Source organism: Phocoena sinus, chromosome 9 (assembly GCF_008692025.1).
Source record: "Phocoena sinus isolate mPhoSin1 chromosome 9, mPhoSin1.pri, whole genome shotgun sequence".
In the NCBI taxonomy this organism is placed as follows: Eukaryota; Metazoa; Chordata; class Mammalia; order Artiodactyla; family Phocoenidae; genus Phocoena; species Phocoena sinus.
In genome coordinates this window covers 22,408,513-22,422,405 of record NC_045771.1, presented here as the reverse complement: position 1 = coordinate 22,422,405, position 13,893 = coordinate 22,408,513, and the positions used below count along the sequence as shown (strand labels likewise).

The following is a 13,893-nucleotide window of genomic DNA, read 5'->3' as shown; positions in this document are numbered from 1 at the left end:
ATATTCTATCACAGGACCCTCGGGCTCTCCCCACTATTTTTTTGTTTTTTGTTGTTATTGTATTAACACTTGAGGGGACTGTGGTTCTACGGAACATGGTTTGGCAGGTATTCATTGGAGGAGATGGGGGCTTATTTACTTCTTGCCTCGGTGAGACGGCCGAGAAGCTCCAAGCAGAACCCTGTGTGAGGACTACTGGTCAAGTCTGTGGGCAAGGGAAATGAGTGCAATTCCAAAAGGGCCTTCCCATGAGGGAGTGGGAGAAATTAACAAAATTCTAAAGGAAACTTCTCATTGGACTGAATGACCATCTTTTTTTTTTTTTCTGTATTTTCTTTCCGTTGGATTTTAAAGAATCGTATGTGGCAGAAGACCCGGTTCAAGGTATCTGGAAGCCTCAGTGTTGGTGTTGATCCTAACCGGAACTGGGATGTGGGTTTTGGAGGTGAGCATGGGGACTTTCCCCCAGGGATAGTCAGGTGTTGTCTGGCCAGATAGCTATTTGCATGGCTTTGCAGTGCTGTCAGCCTGCTAAGCCCATTCAGGATTGAAGCTATTTAAAAACCTATTTGAAAAACACTTCACTAAATTCCCTTCACAGGCACACAGTGCTGTCACTGAGCTCTGAGGAGCATTTAATATATTTTGTCTCACATCTTGGATTTCCCATAAGCTGTATCCCGGCTCAGCTTCTGAGCTTCCAGAGCAGGACTTTGTGTGGTGGCGGGAAGCGCCGGGAAGCCCTGAACCAACCACTAGAGGGGGTTGGGATCTAGTCACAGGAGAAGCATTACATCATCTATGGATGCTTCGAGAAAGAAAACTAAAATGAAGTATGAATAAGATTAAGAAATTGATTTTCAGAATAGATTCAAAGAGAAAATACTTGCTTCCTGCTCTGCCTTTGTTGACTTACAGCTCTAATTTTTTGGGGTCCAGTGCCAGGCTGGTTGGGGGGCTCCTTTTTGCTTTCAGGCACCGGTTAAAACCCCTTATGTTTCTCTAATCACAGAGTTAAAATGTATTTGGTTTTTCCTCATTAGGTATGATAGCAGTAACATTAGAAACTGTCTTTTCCACTGTAGTGTTCCTAACACCTAGCATAGTGTCTGGCACATAGAAGGCAATCACTAAAGACTTGAAAGACAGATGAATTAATGAGAATCATTGAACCAAGAAAGGATACACTGACAGGATATGGATGAGTGGCAACTTCATTCATCGCTTTTACAAATTCTTTTTTTTTTTAGTGTAGGAAAGAAAAAAATCAAAGCATCAGATCCAAAATACTGAACAATGTCCAGCAATTCAAAGTCAAAATTTTTCCTGGCTTGTTGTTCTTATTAAATAATCTCCAAATGAGGTGATAGGTTGTATATATACTTTGTCCATATCATTTAGAGACTCTGTGGAGTCCCAGCCTCTACCTGTCCCTTCAGAGTTTCTCTAGCATTCAGAGCCCTGGCCAGGCCACAGTGGGCCCACTTCAGTGGTCATGAGTAACTCCAGTAGCTGAGAAAATGAGGCCAAAGGTAGCCTTTTTGTCAAAAGTAATTGTGACTTCCTCACCACAGAAAGGGTATCAGAGGTTCCTTGCATTTGTGGCTTTGTGACTTAGAAGTACAGATACATAGACTCTTCTACTCTTGGGCTCTAAGAATTGGAAGAAATCCCAGAAAATGAGCTTGCTGAACTCCCACCCAATGCAGGAATTCCATCTATAATATTAAATCTAGCTTTTCTTCCAACAACTCCCACAGAGAGGAGATGATTTAATTTGATAGTTCTTTCTGCCATATAGAGGAGCCATGTTTTTAAAGAAGAGAGATGTGTCCAGAATCTCTCTTCTGGACCTAACCAGGAGTTAGGTCTCCTGACTGTGTGTTTAGGTAGTAATTCAATCTAACACAATGACAATCTTGCTCTGATTTCCAGAGGAGGAACTGAAGTGATGCATGGTAACTGCCTCCGTACACTGTCTCCTTAAAGCTCACTGTTCTCACTTGGCATCTTCTGCATCCCATCACAACCTGGAGCCAGCAACAACCCTTGCTCTGACTCATACCATAGACCCAGTGCCAACTCTGAAGTTGAAGTGAAATCCATAGTGGACTTTATCAAGAGTCCTGGAAAAGTCACGGCCTTCATTACCTTCCACAGCTATTCCCAGCTGCTGATGTTCCCCTATGGGTATATATGTGCCGAGTCACATAAATTTGATGAGCTCGTAAGTTTCTGAAACTTCATTTCAGATACAAACATCCATGGTGTGGACAAATAAGTTTCAGTCATAAAGATAGGTATTGAGATGGGGGTATACTTGTGACAGGTTACAAACATGAATGAGACATAATATGTCCAACCACTGAGAAGATTGTGACACAGGCAAAGGTTTGAAAGACTTGCCTAAATTAAATTTCCTTGGGAAATAGAGTTCATGAAATTATTGTTGCCTTTATCTAGGTGAGCAGGAGCCTGATTCGACTATAAATTCCCAGGATGTGTTTTCTGTTGCTTAGGAAATAATCACTTGGATTTGGACCTGAAGCTCTTGGATCTGTAGTCAGTTGCTCTATGCTAAGCAATGCTGCCTCTCAGCTCTTTGCCTTATACCTTCCTGGTGTCTTTGGCTCTGTGATCCGTCATCATGCTGCACTGGTGTATGCTGGGCATAAAACGCTTCCCTAAGGTGTCACTTGATACCCTCCATCGTCTTTCCTGTTTCAGGAATGAGCAAACTGGTGGCAGCCTTAAGTCAGATGGTGACATCTCAGGGGGCTGCTTATAATTGAGCAAGTGCTACCCCAGCTGAAGAGAATGTGCAAATATTTCCAGTTTGGCTTTTAGGCTTGGTTTTTGAAACCCATATATTAGAGATAAACCCTGAGATGGGACCTTTTGGTCAGTTTACTTTCAAGTAGATTGTTGTCAGCAGCTAGCAGAAATGGAATAGATTATTCAAATTCAGGTGTATCTTTCATCTTATCAGTTGCATTTTAGCCCCTGTAAGGCAGTTTTCAGGGTTTTGATGGTGAATCAAGGGAGAGAGAATGTCAGAGTTGAATATCAAAGGTACTTTTAGTAGCTCTAGATAACCTTACATTACCTAAACCTGGTGCTTAAATCTCTACCATATAGTCATCCAGCCTATGATTGGATAGCTCCCTGCCTCCAAGGGAGCCTTTTCCATGTTGGGGCAGATTTGATAGTTTGAGCTCAAGCCTTCTGCTTATGGTTTTCACATACCAGCCCTGGTTTATCGTCTTGCTCCAGAGAGTAAGTTTATTTCCCTTTGAGAGACAAATTCATTAATTACTTGAAGATAGTAACCTGTTTCTCCTAGGCTTTTCCTTATCCTTGCTAAGTACCCCCGTCCCTTCAAGCCCTCAGAATATGTCCCCAACTTCCCTCACCCTTCTGGTTGCTATTTTACAAATATGCTTTGATTTGTCTGTGTTCTTCAAGGGCAGCTTCCAGTAGTGAATGTAAAACTCGCGTTGTGGGGTTAACAAGCATAGCGCAGAGCATGACCGTAACTGCCCTCATCCAGCTTATGCAGTTGAGGGTCACATTAGTTTTTTGGCAGTGGCGTCGTGCCGTTGACTCATGTTGGGCTCATTGACAGCCGAAACCCCCAGGCTCTCTGAGTATTCTGCTGAGCCAGGTTTCCCCCATCTGGTAATTGTACAGTTGTTTTCCTGGACCCAAGTTCAAGACCTTACATTTATCCCTAGCAAGGACAGTAAAGCCTCAATCAGTCAAAATTGGAACCCTCAAATAATGGAAAATACTTTGGTGAGCTCTACTTCTTGGAAAAAGAGACAATCATAGGGAAATAAGCCAATGTAGGGATCTAGTTTAAAAAAGAAAACCAACTTCCTGGATACATCCTTGAGTCAGTACACATTCTCTTTAGCCCCTTACTCCCACCCTATTTCCATCCACACTCCTGAACAAGGAGAGCTAGTGGCAAAATAATGACCCTGGTGTATTTATTGCAAGAACCTGAAAGATCAAGTAAACAACGAGGGTCTGTTGTATTTTCAGAGCCAACAGAAGTGAACTTGTGCTTACTTCCCAGTGAAAATGGTTGAAACAAAAAGGGTGTTGTGCTTAATTAACCAGTGTCGAGTTCATCAGACTGTCCCATTCTACATTCTGCAACTGGGCATCTGTTCTTCCAAGAGACAAGCACTATCTATCCACCTTTCCTTGGTTCTCTCACTCTAAAATGAAGTGGCCCAAAAGGCTGCCCAGTCTCTGACAAGCCTGCACAGCACCAAGTACAAAATGGGACCTGTCTGCTCAGTCATCTGTTAGTATCTAACGTGTTTTTACAAATGACCCACTAAGATAGCAGGCACCATGTGATTTGGGGTCAAAGCCTCTAAATGCTCTGACATGAAACGAGTAGCCCTTAAAAATGCAGGGAACCCAAACTTACACAGTTTTCTTCAGCGAGGCTAGATCTCCTCCATGATATACTTACTGTGTGGTATTTAGAGCAAAGAACTTCCTAAATATTTGAGTTGTGTGTTTTCTGCTCTGCTTGTCCTGATCCTTAATGGCTCACTCTCATTATGTGGAATTTCTTTGCCTGAAAATGGGCATTTATCAAGACTCTGACCTAAGTTACCACTTTTATTAATTACCCATTTCTTGACTAAGAGAGGCTCACACCCTAAGTAAACCCATGGACTGTATGTGGGGACAGAATGGGTGCAACTCTTAAGAGGACCCAGAGGTTTCAGTGGATAGACCCTGTTGCAGCCATTTGTCCATGCAGAGCTTGGGGAAACAAAGAGGAGGACAAGTGAGGAGTAATGGCAATGGCAGGTATAAAGCTTGGGAGCCTGCTGTCAGACTTCCCGATGCTCCTCTCTCCCATAGTAAATCGAGATAAGAACAAGAAATGACTGCAGCGCTGTTGGAAATCCTAATGCACCCACATGCAGATTCTTAGTCCTCCAAAGGAATCCCCTCACTTTGTTATGGACAAAGCCAGAAACTCAGGACCCCACAGTTGAATGCCCAGGAGTTCCCTAGTGCTCCCATGCCCATGGATCCTTTGGAAACAAATGACTTTTGTAGGCACCCACTGTGCCTAAAACACACGCTTTTATTGAGCATATATTATGTGCTAATCATTGTATATGATTATATACCTGTCTCCAAGTACTGGAGACATAATGAACCCACAGAGAACTCACTGTTTAATATGGGTGATGAATGGGAAGAAAAACTTTAGTATGATATGTGCAATAGTAGGCTATACATGGTACAAAAGTATTAGAAAGTTGGGGGGATTTGATTTCATCTAGGAAGAGGGCAGGATTTTGAAGGCTAGAGAAGGGGAAGAGGAATGGGACAATCTGGCTCATTAACAGCACATGCAAAGGCACAGCTGTGTGAAACTGCATGATGGGCTCTGTGAACTACAAGAAGGAATGAAAGTGGTAGCAAGAGTTGGGGGAGTTCAAGTTTTTGTGTGCCATATTAAAGAATTTAGGTTTTAACCCAAAGGATTCTGGAAGCCATTGGAGCGTCTTCAGCAGGGCAGCGAGTGCACTGAGGCATTGTGTTTTAGATAAAACACATTAGCAGCAACATGGAGGATGTGGTGATGATGGACTAGAAGTAGGAACATCCCACAAGAAGAGCAGGAAGAGTTCAGAGGAGAGATGATGGCTCACACTACAGCAGTGCCAGTGAGGAATGAAGGGCGACATTTACAAGGTAAAATCAAAAGTTTTTTATCGTTTATCCGAAGTGGAGAGTTTCTCACTGATGGTCATTGAATGGTGCCATTAACTGAGGGAGACATCCAGGAAGGTGAAGGAAGAGTGGGGTTGGAAAGATGAGTTCAGCTCTAGACATACTGAGGTTGAGATAAGTGTGGTGTTTTCAAGTGGAGATGTCCTGTAGGCTTTGGGCTGTATACCCCTGGGATTCTGCAGAGAGAGAGATTTAAGGGTAGTTGACACAGGGAAGGTGGTTGGAACAGGAGAGCAAGGAGGTCATCTGAAGTGGGAAAAGCCCTGGACAGAGGAGGGGAGTAAGATGTTAAGCAGCAGAAGTGGTTAGCAATGATGGAGAGCATGGCAGCAGGGCTGGGCAGAGAGGCCAAAAACCTTGCATTTCAGAAACCAGGGAAGGAGCAATTGTTGGGAAGGAGGCAGTGGTTAACAATGACAAAAAGGTCACAAAAAGGTCAAATGTGAAAAGGACAGAACATTTACCATTGGGTTTTCATTACTAGCTTATGGTGACCATAACCAGAGCAGTTTCAGAAGAGTGAGGGCTACTGGAGGAGTACGTGGGATGGGAGAAGGGGAGGCCCAGTGAGTAGACTACTTTTCAGAGGAGTATGGATGAGAAGGGAAGGAGAGAGAGGAATGGAGGGTTTTGTTTTTGAGATAAGAGATTTGTTTATTGACTGTGGGAAAGGGAATAATAGAGAGGGAGAGGTGGAAGATATAGGAGAGAGAAGAAATGACCAAGGCAGTGCTGTTCCAAAGAGGAGGAGAATAGGGGCAAGAAAGGGATAAGCAGAGGTGGGCAGATCAGGGTTGAACAAGAGAAGAGTGTGCCGACATGCTGGGGACACTGACATAGCTCTGTCTGTAAAAGGGTGATGGTGGGAATCTGAGGGAGAGCACACTTGTTAGTAATGGTTTTCTTTTCTTTTTTTTTTTTAAAGCATACTTGATTTTTTAAAAAAATTTATTTTATTTTTGGTTGCGTTGGGTCTTCGTTGCTGCATGTGGGCTTTCTCTAGTTGTGGTGAGCGGGTGCTACTCTTCCTTGCAGTGCGCGGGCTTCTCATTGCAGAGCCTTCTCTTGTTGTGGAACACAGGCTCTAGGACGCACAGCCTTCAGTAGTTGTGGCACGTGGGCTCAGTAGTTGTGGTGCATGGGCTTAGTTGCTCCACGGCATGTGGGATCTTCCCGGACCAGGGATAAAACCTGGGTCCCCTGCGTTGGCAGGTGGATTCCTAACCACTGTGCCACCAGGGAGGTCCCAGTCATGGTTTTCTTAATGGGAGTCTTGGAGAGCAGAGGAGTAATAGTTTACTCACCATATCTAGAACACTTAATGGAAATCCCAAAACTACGGATTTGGTAATATTTCAGAGCATGAAAGTTTCTCTTTTTTTCCAGATTATGGTTTTCTTTCTTTCTCTCTTTCTTTTTTGCTATTATGATGTATTTTTAAAACTTCATAGAAAAAAGAGTCCAATAATGATTATACTTTATTATCAGTTTCAATTTCATTAATGTTTTGTCATTGAACACAAATATATTTATCTAGTTGTAATCAATGTCTGCGTTTAGCTTTTTTTCATGTAACATCATTTCCCATATAGTTCTTTAAAAATTTTATTTTATTTATTTATTTTGTGTGTGGTACGTGGGCCTCTCACTGTTGTGGCCTCTCCCTTTGCGGAGCACAGGCTCCAGACGCGCAGGCTCAGCGGCCATGGCTCACGGGCCCAGCCGCTCCGCGGCATGTGGGATCTTCCTGGACCGGGGCACGAACCCGTGTCCCCTGCATCAGCAGGAGGACTCTCAACCACTGCACCACCAGGGAAGCTCAAAAATTTATTTTATTGAAGTATAATCGATTTACAATGTTGTATTAACTTCTACTGTATAACAAAGTGATTCAGTTATACATATATATTCTTTTTCATATTCTTTTCCATTATGGTTTATCACAGGATATTGAATATAGTTCCCTGTGCTATACAGTAGTACCTGTTGTTTATCCATTCTCTATATAATAGTTTGCATCTGCTGATCCCAAACTCCCAATCCATCCCTCTCCCATCCCCCTTGGCAACCACAAGTCTGTTCTCTATGTCTGTGAGTGTGTTTCTGTTTCATAGATAAGTTCATTTGTGTCATATTTTAGATTCCACATATAAGTGCTATCATATGGTATATCTTTCTGACTTCATTTGGTATATAATCTCTAGGTCCATCCATGTTGCTGCAAATTACATTATTTCATTCTTTTTTTATAGCTGAGTAGTATTCCATTGTACATTTCCTACATAGTTTTATGTTATTTCCGCTCTAGGTATTTGTTATTCAATTATACTGCTATATCCCAGTTATTGGGCCTTTGGATTGTTTCAACTTTTTGCTAAATAGTGCTACTATGAACATATTGGCACAAACTTCTTTTTCTTTTAGGCGATTCCCAAGTCAAATGTAATGAACAGCTTTGGAGCTCTATCTACATATTTTTTAGGCTATTCTCTGGGAAGACTGATCTTACAGTTGCCCAGACCTTTTTAACTGTGTTCCATGTGGGATTGTCCTCCCCTTTGGTGGGGGAACCTCCAGGGAGGAGGGCCCCTGAGTGGTGGCAGTGGGGTAGAAGGCCGTTATGGCCACTTGAGGCTGAGGAATGCATGTTTTCTCTGGTTGGCCACCTCTGAGTGGAGGCTGGAGTTCAGAATGTCAGCAGAATGGCATAATTTGCCCCTGAGACACATACATGGGGTCTCAGCCATTTTATTACAAGGAATCTAGTTTTCCACCTTCCTTTTCTGAGGTATTTACAAGTACTGTAGACCTTGAAAGGCCTACATTTAGTATGCTTTTTTTGGTAAAGTCACAGATGTTGAAGATACTTCCATTAAGCAAATGTCAGACAAGTATAGGGTTTGCTGTCTGATCTTTTGTAATGTGACCATTAATGGTTAATCAAGTTCTTGCTGCATCTCTGTCCAGAGCTGACTCTGTTATCCTTGATTCTGGCCTCATTCCAGCTTGGACAAGCACTGCCTCTAAGAACGAGTCCCAGTTAAGTACTTTTTGCCTCTTGCCCCTGATTGGTATGCAGCTCTGGGCTGAATACCTGCTTCACTCCACCCAAGACATGGCTGTACGTCTGTGGTGGGTGAGACATTTTCTGGAAAGTTTCTCATCTGGAAAGGTCTATAAGGAGCTGCATCACAACAGGTGTTTGGTCCAGAAGTTGTTACTTGAGTCTTTCTCAGGGGGAAATAAAACACAGACCTTGGGGAGAGAGGTCTGGGTTTGAGTTATAGTTCTATCACTTTGGAACCAAGTAACCTTGGGCAGGTCACTCAAGCCCGGTCACTCAAACCAGGTTCCCTTGGTTTTTTCATCTATGAAATGGGTTGTTGAGAAGCTCTAAAGATAGAATGTAGAATAAAAGAGTTCACTAACTCGAAGGCACTATATAAATGTTGCTTGTTAGCTTCCTGGTGAACTACTCTCCTCCAGATACCTCTGATCCTTAATGTGGTCCAACTTTTCTGATGGGATCTTAGTCATTTATTGATAATGATGGTTATAATCACAACTGACATTTACTGAATGCCTATTCTACATACATTATCCCATCTCCTTCACTTAATCTCTATCTCTCTGAGATTTCCTCATCTGTAAAATGGGACTAATACTAATATCTACTTGTGACACAGGTGAGGATTAAATAAACCAATTTAGCATAACGTCTAACACATTTAATAAGCACTCAACAATTGATCGAATCATGAACATTATATTATCCTATTTAATTCTCACTGCCCTATGAAGTAAATAGTAGTATTATCCTTATTTGACAGAAGAAGCGTTTGGGATTCAGATAAGTGACTGTCTTAGGTCACCCAAATAATGATTTGCAGAATCAGGATTCAATCTGAAGCCAGTCCACTGTGGACCTCTTAGTGGGATCATCTGTGTCATGTGACCACACCAAAGGTATAAGTTAGTAATTTTGCTACCCAGGAAAATTCAGTTCAAGTCAGCAGCCATTTGGTGTTTGTTATTTACCAGGTGCTACTACTGCTGCTGTGGGTGAAGGCAAAGACACCAGACACACGAGTTCATAGTGTTAATTCCCAATATTAACCACTAGTCCTACTTTTCCCTGGTATAACCTCCCTGGTCTTCCCCTTTGCTCGGCACCATTCTTAGGGATTAGGTGACTCCATTTGACCTCTACCTGCCCTCCCTCGGATGGGCCTCAGAGCCGACCTATTGCTTAGCTCTTCTGAGTCATGATTGTCAGAAGTCTTTGTAGGCTAATGCTACCTTCCTTTATCATTTGTCACGTAAGTGGCCACATATTACACAGGTGCACATTGTTGGTTTTACTCACACATATAGGTGCTGGGCATATTATTTGTTATCAGAACAAAGCCTGTTCCATCCTTATACTGAAAGTCCCCTGAGAGCAGGGACCAAATCTCTTCCTCTATTTGTAATCCCTTCTCTCCCACCAGAGGAAACAATGTTTACACCTAGCACCCAACTGAAGAAGGAAGTGGTGTAGCCTCCCTAAGCTGTAGAAGATGCCAGTAGGAGAGCAGGCAGGATTCCAAATGGGTGGGTGAAGCCAGAGGCTCCTAAGAACACCAAAGGAAAGCTAAGTATAGTGTCCATTTGAGTAACACCTTTTGCTTTTCAAATTAATCTTGTATTTTTTCATAAGCACGGCCCTCTACTAAGCTATCCCTGTTCTCAAGGTCCATGCAGATAGGGGCCTGACTTATTTTTGATAGTGGTGGAACTTAATATAGAGGTTACATAGCTGTGAGAGGCCAGTGGGAATAGTATAACCAGATTTTATTCTCATTTGCCCTTCAGACCAAGCCAGTGGAGGAAGCATTGACTGGTCTTATGACTCTGGAATCAAATAATCATTTGAATTTGAACTGGGAGACACAGATCGATATGAGTTCCTTCTGCTGGCCAATCAGATCTTACCCACAGTGAAAGAGACCTGGTTTGGCTTGAAGACAGTCATGGAGCATGTGTGAGACCACCCCTATTAAGGCTCTTGGGAATAAACACCATTAAAAGCTCTTTGGTTTGAAGCAAAGTTGGGCTGTGATTATTTATTTATTTTTTAAAATAAATTTATTATTTATGTATTTGTTTATTTTGTCTGCATTGGGTCTTCGGTGCTGTGCGTGGGCTTTCTCTAGCTGCAGTGAGTGGGGGCTGCTCTTTGTTGTGGTGCGTGGGCTTCTCATTGCAGTGGCTTCTCTTGTTGCGGAGCACGGGCTCTAGGCTCACGGGCTTCAGTAGTTGTGGCACGCAGGCTCAGTAGTTGTGGCTCACAGGCTCTAGAGCACAGGCTCAGTAGTTGTGTTGCATGGGCTTAGTTGCTCCGCAGCATGTGGGATCTTCCCGGACCAGGGCTCAAACCTGTGTCCCCTGCATTGGCAGGCGGATTCTTAACCACTGCACCACCAGGGAAGCTCCTGCATTGTGATTATTCCTTTTTCTTTTCTTTTTTTTTTTTAAAGATTTGTAATTTTTTCCCTTAAACTTATTTATTTTATTTTTATTTTTGGCTGCATTGGGTTTTCGTTGCTGCGCGTGGGCTTTCTCAAGTTGCGGCGAGCAGGGGCTACTCTTCATTGCGGTGCACGGGCTTCTCATTGAGGTGGCTTCTCTTGTCGTGGAGCACGGGCTCTAGGTGCGCAGGCTTCAGTAGTTGTGGCTCACGGACTCTAGAGCGCAGCATCAGTAGTTGTGACGCACAGACTTAGTTGCTCTGCAGCATGTGAGACCTTCCCGGACCAGGGCTCGAACCCATGTCCCCTGCATTGGCAGGTGGCTTCTTAACCACTGAGCCACCAGGGAAGCCCCTGATTATTCCTTTTTCTAATCCTGATATAGGAGCATTATATCTTTGATTTATGTTGCCCTTAAACACAGCAACATTGAGCTGTACCCCTTTATCTTTTTAATCCCATTTTAAGCAAAGTGCTACCAACATCCTTTAAAAATTAAAAACAAAATTGTCGTGAAATATACATACCATAAAACGATTTTAACCACTTTGAGTGTACAATTCAGTGACACTAAGTACATTCACAGTGTTGTGCAGTCATCACCATCCATCTCCAGAAATTTTCCACCGTCCCAAACTGAAACTCTGTACCCCTTAAGCAATAAGTCCCTGTTCTCCTTCTTTCTAGCCCATGGTAATTCTGTGCTCTTTCTGTCTCTATGAATTTGCCTGTTCTAGGTACCATATATAAATGGAATCATATAGTATTTGTCCTTTTGTGACTGGCTTATTTCACTTAGCAAATGTTTTCGAGATTCACCCATGTTGTGACATGTGTCAGTTGGTTCATCTTAATAGAGTAGCATCTTAGAGCTAGAAGGGGACTTTCGTGTTTATTTATTCAGTAAATACTAATTAAGCAACTGCATTGTGCTAAGTATCATGCTAGGTGCTGTATCCTCTGGTTGCATGTTACCTTCTGCTTTTCTGTTTCTGGTATGCTGCATCAGAAAAACTAGTGGAGACGCAAACCCATGACGCTCCTTCCTCCAGGCTGCCCCATCAAGTCTGGGTCTCAGATTCCATACAATTTCTCTTTAGACATTGGCTTCCATTAGAGATTTATATTTTCTTCATGTTGATGGCTTTCCCTGGGAGAAAAGGGTGGGAAGTGAATTTCAGCTTGCCTAGAATTCTGGGTACTTGATTCTTTAGTTCACATTTCTTGCAGATTCAGGTCTCAGCTTCTCTTTTTACTAATTTCAAAGCTGAAATCTATCATAGTGAAGTACAGCCCAGCCTTTGTGATAGACCAAGGTGGGCCTAGGAGTTCACTTCCAGTGTTGGAAGGACAAAAGAGCCCCGACAGAGGCCCCCAGCTCCACAACTCCTGACAAAGACTCTTCTTGACCAAACCTTGGACAGGCTTCCCTGAACTTTCTTTTCTACTAGCCTTGTCCTTGGGCCCTAAGTCAGTCTTAGCAAAGAATCCTGCTAAGTAATCCCCCAATCCTTGACATCTGATTGAGTTCCTCATCCTCCATCATTGATGTCTAAGTCCTTGGCCTGCCTTTAGCAATAATTTGTTAGGTCAGTTAAGCAAGAATTCCCCCTACCCTGATGTCTCCTCTTAACAGTTTTCCATCCACTGATCCCCTTGCTCTGCTATCTTTACGTATTTGAAGTTGAACACAATTACTCTCTCCTATTGTATCTTGAATAAAGTATTCCTTACAGTTGTAACAAGTGTCAGAATAACATCTCTTTAACACTCTCAACCATGACCCTTGGTTGAATCTACTCCCCTTGAGAAAGTGCAGAAAGTATGTAGATGGTGGGGGACAGTAGGGTGGGAGAGGCTTGTGGGATTTGGGGCACCTAGGACAGACTGAAAGGCCCCAGAGTCCTTGAAGAAGTCATGGAGATCATGAGTGTCTTCAATTTGTTCTGCTGTGACTTGGTGGAAAGGACACCAGACTCAGAATCTAGTAAATGCAAGAAAGTCTTATTATTAATAATACCATTAAACCTTACCTTTAGCTCAGATTTCAAGGAAAACTGATAATTTATTCAAACACATTCCTCCTATACCACTTACCTCATATATTTCTGCCTTTTTAGTGGAGTCATAAGAATTAGGTGTCAGATTCATAACAGAAGCCACAAACTTTCATCATGATCTGCTGTCACCAGAGAAGGGCTTGTCAAGTGTGTTAAGTGTGTGGTCTTGGAGTTGGCTTGGGGTTTCTTTGATAGTCTTTATTTATTTATTTTTACTCTAGAGGTAACTTCATCTCAGGTTTATAATCTGGCCTCCTCTATCAGTATAAATTCTATCCAGCACTATGGGACTTGCGTATTTACTCAAAAGACACTATTTAAATACCAAGTGATGAGCATTATAGCACCCTTAGCACAGACTTTTCCAGCCTGAGGAGCAAGTTCCTGACCTTGTAAATCAAGAGGCTTGGCTTTTATCACTCAAAAGGAATGAAAGAGGCATCTGATGTACTGTCAGAGTTTCAAGGGTGCTTGGGAGTCATATTAGCATTTTTGAGGACATGAGACTGCCTCAGACTCCTTATAAATACAGCTTGACTCAGCCACTC

At 42.7% G+C, this 13,893-nt stretch overlaps 1 protein-coding gene across 1 annotated transcript in view; it reads left to right on the top strand.

The window, feature by feature from the left end:
• CPA2 (carboxypeptidase A2) overlaps positions 1 to 10,817 on the top strand; it is a 48,747-nt gene extending 37,930 nt beyond the window's left edge. Inside the window, 5 exon segments of the mRNA XM_032642561.1 lie at positions 351 to 446; positions 2,029 to 2,227; positions 2,756 to 2,762; positions 4,238 to 4,315; positions 10,630 to 10,817. Coding sequence (XP_032498452.1) covers positions 351 to 446; positions 2,029 to 2,227; positions 2,756 to 2,762; positions 4,238 to 4,315; positions 10,630 to 10,817 — 568 coding nt within the window.
• The last annotated feature ends 3,076 nt before the right edge of the window (positions 10,818 to 13,893 follow it).